The 16,436-nt window shown below is 34.1% G+C and overlaps 1 protein-coding gene across 1 annotated transcript in view; it reads left to right on the top strand.

The window, feature by feature from the left end:
• BMT2 (base methyltransferase of 25S rRNA 2 homolog) overlaps positions 1-16,436 on the top strand; it is a 105,805-nt gene that overhangs the window by 9,666 nt on the left and 79,703 nt on the right. The window contains exon 2 of the mRNA XM_059171610.1: positions 6,074-6,215. Within this exon, the coding sequence (XP_059027593.1) occupies positions 6,074-6,215 (142 nt within the window). The remainder of the gene's footprint in view (positions 1-6,073; positions 6,216-16,436) is intronic.

Below are 16,436 nucleotides of genomic sequence, written 5' to 3'. Positions count from 1 at the left end.
TCAAATTTTTATTTAGAAATCCGTACAGTTATCAAAGAACTTAATGGATACAATTGCATTTCCAGCTGCAAATTTTTCTTTTGACAGTAACATAAAGTAAAAAATACATACATAAAGTGCATAAAACAGTGAAGCTTCCAGAAAATTGACTTTGAATCTATTGTTTTTCCAAGCCTCTTGTAACTCTTATTTTGAGAACATTATTTTGAAGTATTCAGATTTTACTTTTTTCATCACTATTATCCACTGACAGTTGTCAACTCTAGTTTTAATTTTACTCTGGTACTGAATTTATAATTTTGATGTTTTGTGTATTTTTTGAACATGGCAAAAATGTAAAACTTTTTCCCCCAATAATGGGGCACCATCACTAACTCCAATAGCTTATATAAGTTTTAAATCAAAAAGTCTTTGCCTTTCAATTTATACTTTCTAAATTGCCATCTTATGGTCTTAATAGACAATATCCATAAACAAGTGACAAAGTACTATAAGGATTGCAGATACATATATGAAGTAATTGTAAGATGATCAAGTAAGAAGCAGATGGTCCCTTTTGAATATGTGAATTCAGTTATGATTTGAAGGAAAGAAATTTGCTTGTAACAAATGGCAGGAGAGAAGTTAATTCAAAAAGGAAAAATAGTATCAAATTAAATAGGGGATTCCATTGGTTCACTTAAGTTTGGACCTGTTCTTGAGGTTATTTAGAAGAGTAAAGATGAATAACTGCTTAACACCATTATACTTGGTTCTTAAAAGACACCAGAGGCACCAGGGTAGCTCAGTTCCTTAAGCGTCTGCCTTCAGCTCAGGTTGTGGGTCCCTGGGATCAAGCCCTGAATTGGGCTCCCTGCTTGGTGGGGAGCCTGGTTCTCCCTCTCCCACTCACCCCGCTTGTGTTCCCTCTCTCGGTGTGTGTCTCTCTGTCAAATAAAGTCTTAAACAAAACAAAACAAAAAGACATTTGCACTCAAAGTAATAATATATATATATATATATATTTAAGAGTTTATTTATTTAACAGAGAGAGAGAGATATCACAAGTAGGCAGAGAGGCAGGCAGGGGGCAAGGGGGCGTGGGGCGTGGAGAGCAGAGAGCTCCATGTGGGACTCAATCCCAGGACCCTGAGAGCGTGACCTGAGCTGAAGGCAGAGGTTTAACCTACTGAGCCACCCAGGCAGCCCAAAGTAATAATACCTTAAACTGATCACTAAATTATTAAAAATGGAACTTACTTTCTTTCTTTTTTTTTTTTTACATCCTTGTGACTTATTTATTTTATAACTGAAAGTTTGTATCTTTTTACCCCCTTCACCCATTTCTCCCACACCCCATCCCACACTTCTAGTGACCACCAATCTGCTGTCTATATCTGTCAGCTGGTTTTTTTGTTTTTGTTTTAGATTCCATGGAACTCTGTCTTTTGAATTAATGAATTAATGTGCTATTAATTTTTTCCTAGTTGTTACTGTTAACCACTTTTTATAAGGAGTAGCTCATATTTTTTTTCTTTTAGTTGTCACATAAAATGTTTGTAGAGGTGAATTTAGTCAGTAATTATGATACTCTCTTGATTTTTAGGACCAATCTTCCAAAATAACTTGGTTCATTGATTTCTGTTACTGAACTTAGTTTGACAACTTAAATTGGCATCAGTTGTGTTTTAAATTATTAACTAGTTTTTTTTAAATTACTGTTTTAAAAAATTTGTAAGAATATAATAAATAGAAGTCATGTTAACAGTTCAGAATCTTATTAGGCAAATTGATGACTTTATCTTTTTTTAAAATTTTTTTTTAAAAATTTTATTTATTTGACAGAGAGAAATCACAAGTAAACAGAGAGGCAGGCAGAGAGAGGAGGAAGCAGGCTCCTGGCTGAGCAGAGAGCCTGATACGGAGCTCAATCCCAGGACCCTGGGCAGAGGCATTAACCCACTGAACCACCCAGGCGCCCCAATGACTTTATCTTTTAGATGAAGCAGAGCTTTAACATGATCTTTAAAACTATGTACTTGAACAAATGATTACTGATTTCTTCTTTATATTCATTTAGTTTGGCCATAAATATCCACTAATTATTAATTTTAAGTTAGGCCAGAGGACATATATGTATATTATTTTTTTAAAGATTTTATTTATTTATTTATTTATTTGACAGAGAGATTGAGATCACAAGTAGGCAGAGAGGCAGGCAGAGAGAGAGGGGGAAGCAGGCTCCCTGCTGAACAGAGAGCCCCACCCGAGGTGGGGCTGGATCTGTGGACCCTGAGATCTTGACCTTAGCCAAAGGCAGAGACTTTAACCCACTGAGCCATTCAGGTGTCCCAGGAGGACATATATTTTTAATTGTGCTTTCTAAAAATAATTTTTGAATTCTCTGTATTTGGGGAAAATGAAATGTATGTATTTATTGGAAATTTAGCTCTCCTTCCCTTCCTCTTCCTCCTTTATCTCTTTCTTGAAAAAGATACATTCATACTTCTAGAGGATGTCTAAGAAGTGGGCAAGAAAATAGATATTAATCACAATGATTTTGAGTCATCACAAATGCCAATATCCTTGTAAAATAATTATATGACTAATTACTAATTCATTGAGAACCTCTGATTGAGCTTGAATACTTAAGCATTTCTGATTCTGTTGACTAGATCTTTGATGCAGACCTCAGGAAGTTCTTAGTTCCTAATTTGCTATTGGTAATGAAAAAGTATTATGCTTTTAAATAATTCAATCTTTTAGATGTTAGTTGGCCTAAATTCTAAAAGATAACTAAAAATTCTTAGAATCAAGTATTAACATATTTTTTGTGTAAAAATTTTGACCACGTTAGCAGGAGGATTTTGATTATGGATACTGGGCACTGGTCAACCTTAACTGGTGTTGGCTTTTAGATCTCAAATCATAAATTATTTTGAAAATACTTTGCTTAAAAGATAAATACCATTATTTTGAATACTGTAAAAACAGAGAATGGACTGTTGTGGGAAAAAAAAGTGAATTTGCCCATTCTGTTTGTTTAACAAGCTTTCAAGAGTATTCTAGAAAGTAGAATTTTTTTAATAACTGGTTGGCAGTGTTTTTTCTTCAGCTTTGTAACCACTGTTTAACATAGTGTCTTCTTGATACATTCTTCTTGTATATGATTTAAAAGTTCTGGGTCCAGGATGCCTTACATTGGACATGGGGAACATAATCTGGTTCATATAGCATCTACCACATCTTGTGACATTTCTTCTTCCCTTTCTTTGTTGCCAGTGCTAGCTCATTAACTTTGTTATCCTGGGTAATGTTTTGATATAGAGTATTTTTTTTTTCAGCAAATCCACTGAAAGAATGAAAAATATATACAATTACATTGTTTAGTCTCAATTATATATAAGGGTACTACACTTTACTAATCATGCATCAGTTTCAGTATCATCATAGTTGGAGAGAGTTTGGAGACTTAAATGTTAGCAAAGACATAAAATTGAAAGTTCTCTGCAAACAGTTTGAGTTAAATAAGCTTCACAGACAAAATTTGAATCCTTCCTCAAAACTTCAGTGGAGCAGATACTAAGCTTTAAAACTGTACAAGATACTAATATTATGTACACAGAATTTTGTTGAATGTGGTAAACTATGGGTCTTAAAAGCTGAATAGTAGTAGGTTTCTGTATATGTGCAGTTGTCTTTGTATATGTACAGTTGCCTTTGCAACTCTAGTTAATTCTAGGGTAAATTGAATTTCACAGTGTACAGTGATACAGAGTTGTAGTAGATGCTTTTGGTGCCCCAACATAATGTACCCTTGGTCTTCAGCTGTGGCGGACAAACTGTGAGCTTAGAGATTTCCAGCCCTAACAAAGTTGCACTTTAACTGAGTGCTGCTTTCCACTATTCTTCAACACTGCTGGACCCCACTAAGGATGTCACCTTACTCAGTGCCTAAGTGCAAACTAGAAGTAGAGGTTCTCATCAACTCTCAGTTAATTGGGGATTGTAGCTGATGCATAAAATGTCCTAGCCTCCTGTCTTTTAGGTGCAAAATTCCAGATTCATATGCTTCTTTAGCCCACAGCAGCAGAACTCAATAGTGTACCTTTGTATTAGCATTTTTTTCCTGCCTTGGCTTATTCTCCCCACTCCCTCACTCCTGTTTCCTAGGATTCTCTCCCAAATAAACTACTTACACCCAGGTCTTTGTCTTATGTTGTATCTTCTGTAGAATCTAAGCTAAAAAGTCTTACAGAAAAGAAATCTGTTTAAATATGTTAAACATAGCTTTTCCCAGATATATTTGGCCATACAGCTTTTGTTTGAATGATTGTTATTACCAACAAATATAGTAATTTTATGTATTTATTTTTCATGTTAGAGCAGTGAAACTTAGAAGTTCAAACAAAAAGCCTTTTAGAATTGAAGATATCCATCTTAATAAAAGATAAAGCACCTCTAAAATGATACTATTCCTTAATGAACCATTTGATATCAAGTCTGATGAATAGTTAGGAAGAGTTAGGAACCATCATAGGTTTATTAATGTATCATTAATCAAAATATTTTTTTCAAAGACTTTACTTCCTGTAGTTCTATTAGAGATTTGGTAAATTACTCTATCTAAAAGATGTTGCTAAAACTGAGGAGTTTTTCTTTAAGAATTTAGGAAATCTGTTTGCCTGCTTGTTTTAGTGGATGGTTATTGCAGTTCACTATATAACAAATTGACAGCTAGCTCTGTCACTACACAAATATTACTGGTTAATGAAAATATTGTTGTGTAAATACATAACCCTCCAAAAGAGAAACCTTCATCCCTTTTGGGTTTACAGTCGGTATTCAGGCCAATATTGAGACTGTGATATGTAATCATTTTAACACTGTGTGTATAGGCATGTATGTACCTTTATTGCTGTTTCTCAGTTTAGTCAAACTAAAGGGCTAGTATTTTGATTTTCAACTCAGTCCTTCTTGGTCTCTGTGCTTACAGTAATAAGGTTTTTGAAATTTTGAGTAAGTCAGTCTTGATGTATTTGAACTTTTTAAATTATTTTTCTGTGTTAAAAAACAAACATTTCTTAAATGCTAGAATGTAATAGTCTTAACTGGGGAGAGAATTGGACTATGATCTTCAAATTTGGCTGTTTTATTTTATGTTTTTTATTTTATTCTGCCACCAAACAATTGCCTACATTTGAACATAAGGCAATAAAACTTAATCTTAAGACTAAGGATGTTGAGTGAAGCCACCACGATAATTTTTGTTTATCCTTTTGTTTATTCTTTTCCCTTACAATTATGATAATGCTCATTTATTTGGCCATAGCATTCTCATTTCATATTTTATCAGAACACACATTGCTCTGTCAGATTTCATATTAAAAGTGGTGACTGATTTAATGTTTTTAAAAAGGTGATGGCAAATATAGTCAGCTTATAATTTTTATTCAGAACATTTTATAAAGACTTGAAGCTTTGGAGGGGCTTCCAAGATAATTTCTCTAGCAGCATTTTTGCCCAAGGATAATAATTTTTTAAAGTACTGTATGCCAAGAGCATGTCCAAGTAAGTAAATAAAAATATTTAGCTTGCTTGCTAATTTATGTTACCATCTCACCTATCAACCCCTTTTTAATATAGAAAACTGTATGTAAAGATCCAAGAAAATAACAGGCAAGAAAAAAGCTTAAGTAACTTTACTCTGCGCTGCAAGGTCATATTGCCCAAGGGTAGCAAGATAATTAATGCTTGAATGCCCAGCCATAATTGTTCCCTCTTTGTGTGTTTTTGGTTTATAAACTAATAACTCATACCTATGTCTGCTTATATTTATTAGTTTGAGCTTCACAAATCCATCTGTTTAAAATGGTAAAATTTATTTGATTTAACATATCATCATAGTTAAAATGTTGCATCTTTTCATAAAGGACCTTTTAAAATTAAAAAGTTTAAGTTTCATGAAATTGGATTTCATGATTTTGCTTTTCTCATTTTTAAGTAATTATAGGTTATGTAGAAATAAACTTTTTAAAAGCCTTAGATATTTTTAAGTGAAATTAACTTAATTCATTTTTCCCCTTGTTTTTAGTGGGAGATTTTGATAAGATCTGGCGAGAACATTGTGAGGATGAGGAAACCCTTTGTGAATATGCTGTTGCAATGAAAAATTTGGCAGATAACCATTGGGCAAAAACTTGTGAGGGCGAAGGTCGTATTGAATGGTGTTGTAGGTGAGTGTTTTTATGAACTAACATTTTTGGTTTCTAATGTACTGTTTAAACTCTTAAATCCAAGTAATGCTTTGTATAATTCACTGCACCAAAATAGAGCTGTTTTTAAACAGATTATATCTTTTAGATAACTTTTCCCCCTTGACTCTCTTTCCCTAGGTTCATATTATTCATCTCTTTTTCATCAAAATGTTTTTCTCGGATATAACTTTTAATTTTGTTTAAACTTTTTTAAAACATAGCTCTAAAAATAAATAAAAGTATAATTTTAAATGCATTTAATATACTTAAACACTAATACATTTAAAATAGTTTTAACATTTAACTCTTCATTAATAAGTTATAGTATAGAAATTTCATAATTATATTTGGATTCAAGTATAAGTGAATATGTTTCTATAATTTAAAGTTTGAAAACATCTTAAAAGTGTTAAAAGCCTGAATTTTGATTGTATGACTTAGAGTGTTGTAGCACTTAAATTTATTTTGGATAATGTTTATCTTATCATAGTTTAAATTAATAGTATAAATTCTAACATTTAAAATATCAGAAAGTGAAATACTTCCTGTCAGTTCTCTCAAGGTGGTAAAATGAGGAGAATAGATATGTATATTGACTGAATTTAAAAATGAACTCTTAGGGGTGGCTGGGTGGTTCAGTCCCTTAAGCAACTGACTTTTGATTTTGGCTTACAGCATGACCTCAGGGTTGTGAGATAGAGCTCTAGGGCTCTGCACTGGGGGTGGAGTCTACTTAGGATTCTTTCTCTCTTCCTCATTATGCCCCTCCTCTCTCTTATTCTCTCTCTCTAAAAAAATAAATAAACAAAAAATTAATAAAAAATGAAGTCCCAGAAAACAAAGTATTTCCTTTTTATGTGGACAATAAGTTTATGATAACTTCTGGTTTATATTTCATTGTAGTTATTCTATCCAAAATTTCTGTTTTAATATCATTTAAAAGTTATGTAATAATGCGTATTTCATTCATTCAACAAATAATCCAGAGAAAAAATTAAATATATTTAATTATTTTGTTCATCTCATAATAATTTTTAATGATTGTCTACTATGTACTAGTCACATCATAGGCACTGAGAATACAATAATCCACCAAAATCCTTGCTGTCTTGCTCTCTCTTTCATGCTAATAGAGGCAAGAAACAATATATAAGTTAAATATATGCTAAGTCAGATACAGTAAGTGCTATGAGAAAAGTGAAGCAAGGAAAAATAGAACGATTTTAAGTAGGGTAGACAGGGTCGGCCTCACTGAAGTGATATGTATAAAAAACACGAAAAAAGTGAGAGACCAAGCCTAAGAATTCTGAAGGCTTTGAGGTACAGACTATTGCTGGGCTGTTTCTGAAACAGTAAGGAAACCAGTTTGGCTAGAGCAAAATATGAGGAGAAGAAGAGTGGTAGAGAGTAAGATAATGAACAGCTAGAGTCTGTAAAATTTTGTAAACCATTGTAAAGACATTGGCTTTTGTTCTGTGTGAATGAGTCACTGGATGTTTTAAGAAGATTAACAGGATTTTATTAACCTTTTATAATGTGTCTGGAATTCTTAAGAATTAATTGCTGTGTTAAGATAGACTATAGGAAGGGGAGGGTGTAACTAAGGAAATCAGGAAGCTAATGTAATAATCGAGGTATAAAGTTGTAGGGAAACAGTTTTTTAAGAGAGTGAGAAAGTGAATGGGCAGAACATTAGTATAATAAGATTAATGCTCAAATGAATATAATGATTCAAGAGAGGGGTAGGGAAATGATGGTATATATATTGTGGTGATTATAATGATATATAAATATGAGTTGGATGTGGGGAGTGAAAGGGTGGTATCACCCACCAATGGATTGTGGATGCCAAGAACTGTGGAGTTGGAGAACTGAAGAAAGGAGCCAGAATAGTAGGAAATAAGATGCTTGGAATTAAAATGTTTTGGGGTTTTTTCATTTGATTGGTTCTGGAGGGAAAATGGTTATAAATCTGACTTACCCACAATACAGATTTTCTTCCTCAAGCTAAGAAACACAAAATGAGATATACTGCTGAACCATGTATTTCTTTTATTGCACAGAGTAATAATGTAATCCAGTCAGAAAATCAGCGCCATCACTATTTAAGATCACCATTCTTGGCTTTTAGCAGCAGCACTGCTTTAAAATTAGTATTCAAATACACTAAGCAAACTCTCAGACTTTATTTTCTTAAATGGACTTTGATAGGTGGTACTCTCATAGGAGCATTTGCTTGTACCTTCCTTGAATAATGAATCTGCCTCACATTTCACTCTGTTTTTCCTTGGATTTGTGGTTTTTATCAATAGTTATTGTATCTACATGTGTTCTGAAAGAGGTCATTTTTAGGTCAAACTGCTGAAAAGGAACATTCATAAGAATTGAGGTCAAACTAAAAGAACAGTGGCAAAATATTGTAAACTAATCTTACTGTGGGATTTAATCCATGAGGAGTTTTATAATGTCTTTAAAGTTTAAACGAGCTTGAGGGAAAAGGCTTCAAAACAGTATTGAATTTTGAAACTTGATTTATCTGCAGTTTTAACTTGGGTTATATATAATTCATTTCTCTGTTGATAATTCTAAGAAAGCAGTGGTAATTTGAAAGCTAAAGTGGGTTTTAAAAAGGATCTAACAGAAGTTTCTTTCCAGTTAATTATACTTAAAACTTCATAGGAATTTGATATGTGAGTTAAGCCTTACTGACATTACCCTTCTAAGATTTTATTGGCTGTTTAGCTAAATGAATTCTACATATGATTTCCTGCCAAAAAAAATAAAATAAAATAAAATTTGACTTATAGGATGAAATACTAAAAACTAGAAATAAGACACAAACGTATAGTCATTATGTTTAATAAAAGAATTTGCTTTTTTAAGTCTTTGTACATAGAAACACATTGTTTCTGAATCATTTGCAGGTAAATTGCAGAAAACATGACTTTCATTCCCACACATCTCCTAAGAATAAGGACATTCTTCTCCATAACCACCATACCATCATCACATTAAGATAATTAACAGTAGTTTTCTCATTTCCTAAAAATTTTATTTCAAAAATTCAGATTTTTTTTAGAATTGTCCCCAAAATGTCCTTTTAATTTATTTTTCTAAAATTAGGGCTCTGCATGACATTTGGTGGTTACATTTCTTTAGATTCTTGTTTTTATTTGTGTTTTTAGAGAAATGTCAGTTTATGTGTAAAATATCCCACATTCTCTCTTCTGTGGTTTTTGGTTTCAAGATGGTTGATAGTACTGTTCAGAATATCTGTATATCCTTACCGATTTTTTTTTTTTTTTTGGCTTTTTGTTCTGTCTGTTACCAAGAGAGATATTTTCACGATACCATTTTCTCAATTTTTCTATAATAATTATTTGGTTCATCTTTTAGAGATTTCGTTTTTCTTTTGAAGTTCTAATCAGTTAACCTTTTTCTGAATTAAAAGAATTATAACAATTATTTTAAAGTCTTTGTTTATTCCAACATGTTTTATCTAGATCTTCTTTTGGCTATTTTTTTCTTTTGGCTGTTATGGATCATTTTCCTGCTTCATTGTATGTCTGGTAATTTTTAAATATATATATATGTGTGTGTACACACACACACACGAACACACAAACACTGTGTTTTGAAGAGACTGGCATAAATACTACTTTTCCCTAGTGATGGCATGCTTCCCCCTCCCTCCCCCCTCCATTGAGTGGCTGCTAGGATGGGAGACTGACACTTCGATCCATCAGGGGTTAAAATGGATCACATAGTTTCATTTCACCTCTGGCTTCAAATGCTTTGAGGGTGAGTTCTGTCTTGTGTATAAAACAAGAACATTTCTCTGGCAAGACTCTGAGACCTTAGCCTACAGAAGAGTGCAAAGAATTTTCTCTGCTTTTTAGTCACACTCCATGCCTCTAGTGCTGCCCCACTGCCTTTTTCATATTTGAAAATCAAGACCTATGTGGGGTGGGGCAGTTGCAGGAGTAGAACAGGGAGAACAATCTCTGCATTTGGGTTTCTTAAAGATTCCAGTTAGTCACACTATTCTAAGCAACCGTTAAAAGTTCTGCTGGTTTCCCTTTAATCAAGCAGAATCCTTCTACTATGGAAGACGTGATCCTTTACTACCCATGTACCTTTTCAACAAATGTACAAAGTGCCTGTGATCTCTTCTCATCTAGGTCTTTCTTTTAGTTCCTTTCGACCTTTGTATCTTTAGCTCTCTTAATTTCTTAATACATTGTTTTTCAGATTGTATAGTTCTTTTCTCCCAGTAACAGCTTAACCAGGTCCCTCTGAGTAGCTAACAGGTTTATTTGTTTATTAAATAAACTGTTTCATTTGGGTTTGTAAAATGTTTGTTCAAATTGTATCATTCTTTGCTTTTATTAGCTTCTGTAAATAAAAGCTTTTCTTTATGAACAGGGAATAATAACCTATTCTTCAGAAAGGCTGGGTAAAAATATACATACATGTATACCTAATTTTTTTTTGTTTAATTAGCAATTTTCTCAATAAGAAATTGGTATAATTGTTACAATTGTAATGAGTAAATTTTTTGGTTTTGAGGGCTTTTTTTTTTTTAATTTTTGCAATATCACTGTAGCCTCTGATATTAGTTATTTATTCAGTCTTCCATCAGTCTTTTGTTGTTGTTGTTGGGAGGGGGGGAAGATGTTCAGATTATTTTATATGTAGTCGGTGGGAGCCCCTTCCAAGCTGGATTCTATGTTCTGACATCACCTGTGCGCACTTTCTTAACTCTCTAGGACAATATGAATCTTTACTTTTGCTCTCTGAGACTTAGAATCAAACTATTTCTTCACAGGGCCCTACTTTCTTTTAGTGGGAAATGGCATTTAGAAGATAAAGTAAGATCTGGGCACTAGGTCTGCTGCTAAAGGACTTAGTTCTGAATAATATTAATGCATTTGCTTTTGTCCTATAGTTCACATAAAGTGGTTTGAAAATTACAGTGCCAGTTTTACATTTAACAATAAACTGGATGAAGTTTAAAATTTCTTTGCAGTTCTTTTGTCTTTAGAACATAATTCCACTAAGGGTCAGGATCCTATGTTTAAAAGTTACTTGAAATAGTTCTTTTGTGTATGGTTGTGTTCACTTTTCTTTCATTTTTATGAGTTTTCCCCTATTTTAATTTGTGGGAATATGAAACATTTATATGGTTCAAAACTCAAAACTTTATAAAAAGTTGTATTCATAAAATGCTCCCATCCTTTTTCTTCATTTGTTTTATCCTTGGTTTTTTTTTTTTTTTAAAGAATTAACCAAATTCACATACACATATATATCCACCTATTCTTCTGTGTTCAAGTGATATATGTTACATACACTGTTTTATACCTTTCTATTTTATTTAATAATATCTCATGAAGATCACTCTTTGGTATTGTACTGGTCAGGGTTCTCCAGAGAATTGACTCCTGTTTATGGAGGCTGACAAATCCCAAAATCTGCAGGATGAGTTGACATGCTAGAGACCCAGGAGAACCAGTGGTGTAGTTACAGTCTTAAACCTGGCAGGCTTGAAGCCTAGGAAGAGCGGATGTTTTAGTCTGAGTCTGAAGGCAGGAAAAATTCAGTGTCCTTGTGCTAAGGCAGTCAGGCTGGAGGAGGCTTTCATACTCTGGGTAAGGTTAACCTTTTGTTCTATGCAAACCTTAAAGTCATTGGATGAGGCCCACCCCGTTATGAAGGACAGTCTGCTTTACTCAGTTTACTAATTTAAATGTTAATCTCATTCATAAACATCCTCACTGGAACACTTAGAATGTTTAGCCAGATATCCAGGCACCCCTTGGCCCAGTCAAGTTGACAGCATAAATTAACCAATCACAAGTATATAGATATCTTCCTCATTTTGGTCAGTTATTTATAAGCTTTTCCTGTTACAAATACTGCTATAGTGGATACCCTAGTACGTATTCATTTTGAATTTTTGGCATTGTATCTTTTTAGTTTCCTGGATGTGGAACTGCAGGGTAGAAGAGCAAATGTATATGTGATTTTGTTAGATATTGTCAAATCACCTTAGATAACCTTAAATAAGGTTAAATTATTTTGCAGTTCCACCAGCAAAAAACAAGAATACCTATTTCTTCACAGTCTCACCTACCTTTTAAAGTTTTGCCAGTTTGATAGGTGGCAACTGGTATCTGTGTGGTTTTATTTTCTCTTGTGAGTGAGGTTAGTATGTTTCATATATTTAAAAATTACCCTTTTTTTGTGAGTTATATGTTTATGGTTTGGATACCTTTTTTTCCCATTCCTTTTGATTCCTTTTATCTTTTTTTTTTCATAGTTTTTTTTTTATATGATTTACAGATATGTGCCCTTTTTCTTTGACTCTTTATATCTTTTGCCATGCAGGCTTTTATTTTGCCATGTAGAAGAATTGTTTTTACATAATCAGATATGTACCTCTTTCATTGCTTACAGATTTCAGTTGTCTTAGAAAAGCTCTTCTGATTCCCAGACTATAAGAATTCCTAAGAGTAGTTTACTCATTTACTTAGTTTTCTTCTAGTAGTTGAATGATACCATTTTTTATGTTTAGATCTCTGACCTGTTTAGAATTCATTCTGGTATTTGTTGGGAAGTATAGCTCTAACTCCCCCCACCAAGTAATTATCCATTTCCCCAACATGATTTATGAAAAAGTCCCCCTTTTCTGCAGTGATTTGGCATGACATTTTTATGCCAAATTGGCCAACTATATGCTAGAGTTGGTTCTGTTTTAGGACTTCGTTGCTTTTCATTGTCTCTATTATTTAATCTATGTTACTCTGTAACATCATCCCCCTACCTCACCCCACCACCTGCACTTCCTTCTCAGGGTTTTCTTGATTCTTCTTCTCTCCTTTTTGTTTTGCTTTTTTGTTTTGTTTTGTTTTGTTTTTTGGCATGTATTTTAGAACCAACTCTTATAACTCAATTTGTAAGTTTTTATTTTTATTGGATTTATATTATATTTTTTAATAACTACAGAAAACTGACATCTTTGTAATGTTGAATCATGTCCATGAAAAAGTTATGTATGTATCTTTCCATTTGATCCACTCTGCTTTTGAGTTGTTCAATAGTATCTTACAATTTTCTGAATATGGGTTATGTGCATTTAACATTATATTGCTGTTGTAAATATGATCTTCCCTTCCATTATATTAAGAAAGGCTAATATATGTATATATATATTATATATATATATACATGTATATTATATATACAGACGTTTTTAATTTTTGTATGTTTTACATCTTGTTTTACTGAATCATCTTACTGTTGATACTGGTTTCTTATAGAGTCTTTTGGGTTGTCTAGGTAAACTCATCTGTGACTATACAGAATTTTCTTTCTTTCTCTCTAGTTTTTTTTTTGGTTTGTTTGTTTTTTCCCTTTTTCTTTAAAAAATTTTTTTGTCTTACTAACATGTATTATTTGCCCCAGGGGTACAGGTCTGTGAATTGTCAGGTTTACACATTTCACAGCACTCACCATATCACATACCCTCCCCAATGTCCATAACCCAACCACCCTCTCCACCACCACCCCCAGCAACCCTCAGTCTCTTTTGTGAGATTAAGAGTCTCTTATGGTGTTTGTCTCCTTCCCAATCCCATCTTGTTTCATTTTTTCCTTCCCTACCCCCAAACCCCTTACTCTGCCTCTCAAATTCCTCATATCAGAGAGATCATATGATAATTGTCTTTCTCTGATTGACTTATTTCACTCAACACAATACCCTCTAGTTCCATCCACATCATTGCAAATGGCAAGATTTCATTTCTTTTGATGGCTGCATAGTATTCCATCATACATATAAACCACATCATCTTTATACATTCATCTGTTAATGGTCATCTAGGCTCCTTCCATAGTCTGGCTGTTGTGGACATTGCTGCTATAAACATTCAGGTACACGTGCCCCCTTGGATCAATACATTAGTATCTTTAGGGTAAATACCCAGTAGTGCGATTGCTGGGTCGTAGGATAGCTCTATTTTCAACTTGCTGAGGAACCTCTGTGCTGTTTTGCCGAGTGGCTGCACCAGCTTCCATTCCCACCAGCAGTGTAGGAGGGTTCCCCTTTCTCTGCATCCTCGCCAGCATCTGTCGTCTCCTGAGTTGCTAATTTTAGCTATTATGACTGGCGTGAGGTGGTATCTCACTGTGGTTTTGATTTGTATTTCCCTGATGCTGTGTGATGTGGAGCACTTTTTCATGTGTCTGTTGACCATCTGGATATCTTCTTTGCAGAAATGTCTGTTCATGTCCTCTACTCATTTCTGGATTGGGTTATTTGTTCTTTGGGTGTTGAGTTTGGTAAGTTCTTTATAGATTTTGGATAGTAGCCCTTTATCTGATAATGTCATTTGCGAATATCTTCTCCCATTCAGTCAGTTGTCTTTTGGTTTTGTTGACTGTTTCCTTTGCTATGCATAAGCTTTTGATCTCGATGAAGTCCCAATAGTGCATTTTTTCCCTTGCTTCCCTTGCCTTTGGGGATGTTTCTAGGAAGAAGTTGCTGTGGCTGAGGTCGAAGAGGTTGCTGCCTGTGTTCTCCTCAAGGATTTTGATGGATTCCTTTCTCACATTGAGGCCCTTCATCCATTTTGAGTCTATTTTTGTGTGTGGTGTATGGAAATCGTCCAGTTTCATTTTTTTCATTTTCTCAACACCATTTGTGGAAGAAACTGTCTTTTTTCCATTGGACATTCTTTCCTGCTTTGTGGAAGATTAGTTGACCATAGAGTTGAGGGTCTATTTCTGGGCTCTCTATTCTGTTCCATTGATCTGTGTGTCTGTTTCTGTGCCAATACCATACTGTGTTGATGATGACAGCTTTGTAATAGAGCTTGAAGTCTGGAATTGTGATGCCATCGACTTTGGCTTTCTTTTTCAACATTCCTCTGGCTATTCGGGGTTTTTTCTGGTTCCATATAAATTTTAGGAGTAGTCGTGCCATTTCTTCAAAAACATTGATGGTATTTTGATAGGGATTGCATTAAATGTGTAGATGGCTTTAGGTAGCATAGACATTTTCAAAATATTTGTTCTTCCAATCCATGAGCATGGAACATTTTTCCATTTCTTTGTGTCTTCCTCAGTTTCTTTCATGAGTACTTTATATAGTTTTCTGAGTACAGATTCTTTGCCTCTTTGGTTAGGTTTATTCCTAGGTATCTTATGGTTTTGAGTGCCATTGTAAATGGGATTGACTCCTTAATTTCTCTTTGTTCTGTCTTGTGGTTGGTGTATAGAAATGCAACTGATTTCTGTGCATTGATTTTATATCCTGCCACTTGACTGAATTCCTGTATGAGTTCTAGCAGTTGTGGAGTGGAGTCTTTCGGGTTTTCCACACAAAGTATCATATCTGCAAAGAGTGATAGTTTCACTACTTCTTTGCCGATTTGGATTCCTTTAATTTCTTTTTGTTGTCTGATTGCTGAGGATAGGACTTCTAGTAGTACATTGAATAGCAGTGGTGACAGTGGCTATCCCTGCCGTGTTCCTGACCATAGGGGAAACGTTCTCAGTTTTTCCCCATTGAGAATGGTATTCGCTGTGGGTTTCTCATAGATGGCTTTGATGGTATAGAGGTATGAACCCTCTATCCCTACACTTTGAAGAGTTTTGGTCAAGAAAGGATGCTGTACTTTGTCAAATGCTTTCTCAGCATCTATTTAGAGGATCATGTGGTTCTTGTTCTTTATTTTGTATTGTATCACGTTGATTGATTTGCGAATGTTAGACCAACCTTGCAGTCCAGGAATAAATCCCTCTTGGTCGTGGTTAATAGTCCTTTTAATGTACTGTTGGATCCTATTGGCTAATATTTTGGTGATAATTTTCGCATCTGTTTAGCAAGGTTATTGGTCTTTAATTCTCCTTTTTTGGCAGGGTCTTTGTCTGGTTTTGGGATCAATGTGATGCTGGCCTCATAAAATGAGTTTGGAAGTTTTCCTCCATTTCTATTTTTTGGAACAGTGTCAGGAGAATAGGTATTAATTCTTCTTGAAATGTTTGGGAGAATTCCCCCGGGAAGCCGTCTAACCCTGGGCTCTTGTTTGTTGGGAGATTTTTGATGACTGCGTCAATCTCCTTGCTGGTTATGGTCTGTTCAGGTTTTCTGTTTCTTCCGGGTTCAGTTTTGGTAGTTTATATGTCTCTAGGAAT

This window comes from Mustela lutreola, chromosome 4, assembly GCF_030435805.1.
Source record: "Mustela lutreola isolate mMusLut2 chromosome 4, mMusLut2.pri, whole genome shotgun sequence".
NCBI lineage: Eukaryota > Metazoa > Chordata > Mammalia > Carnivora > Mustelidae > Mustela > Mustela lutreola.
The sequence above is the reverse complement of the archived record's forward strand: the minus strand, read 5'-3'. Positions and strand labels throughout refer to the sequence as shown.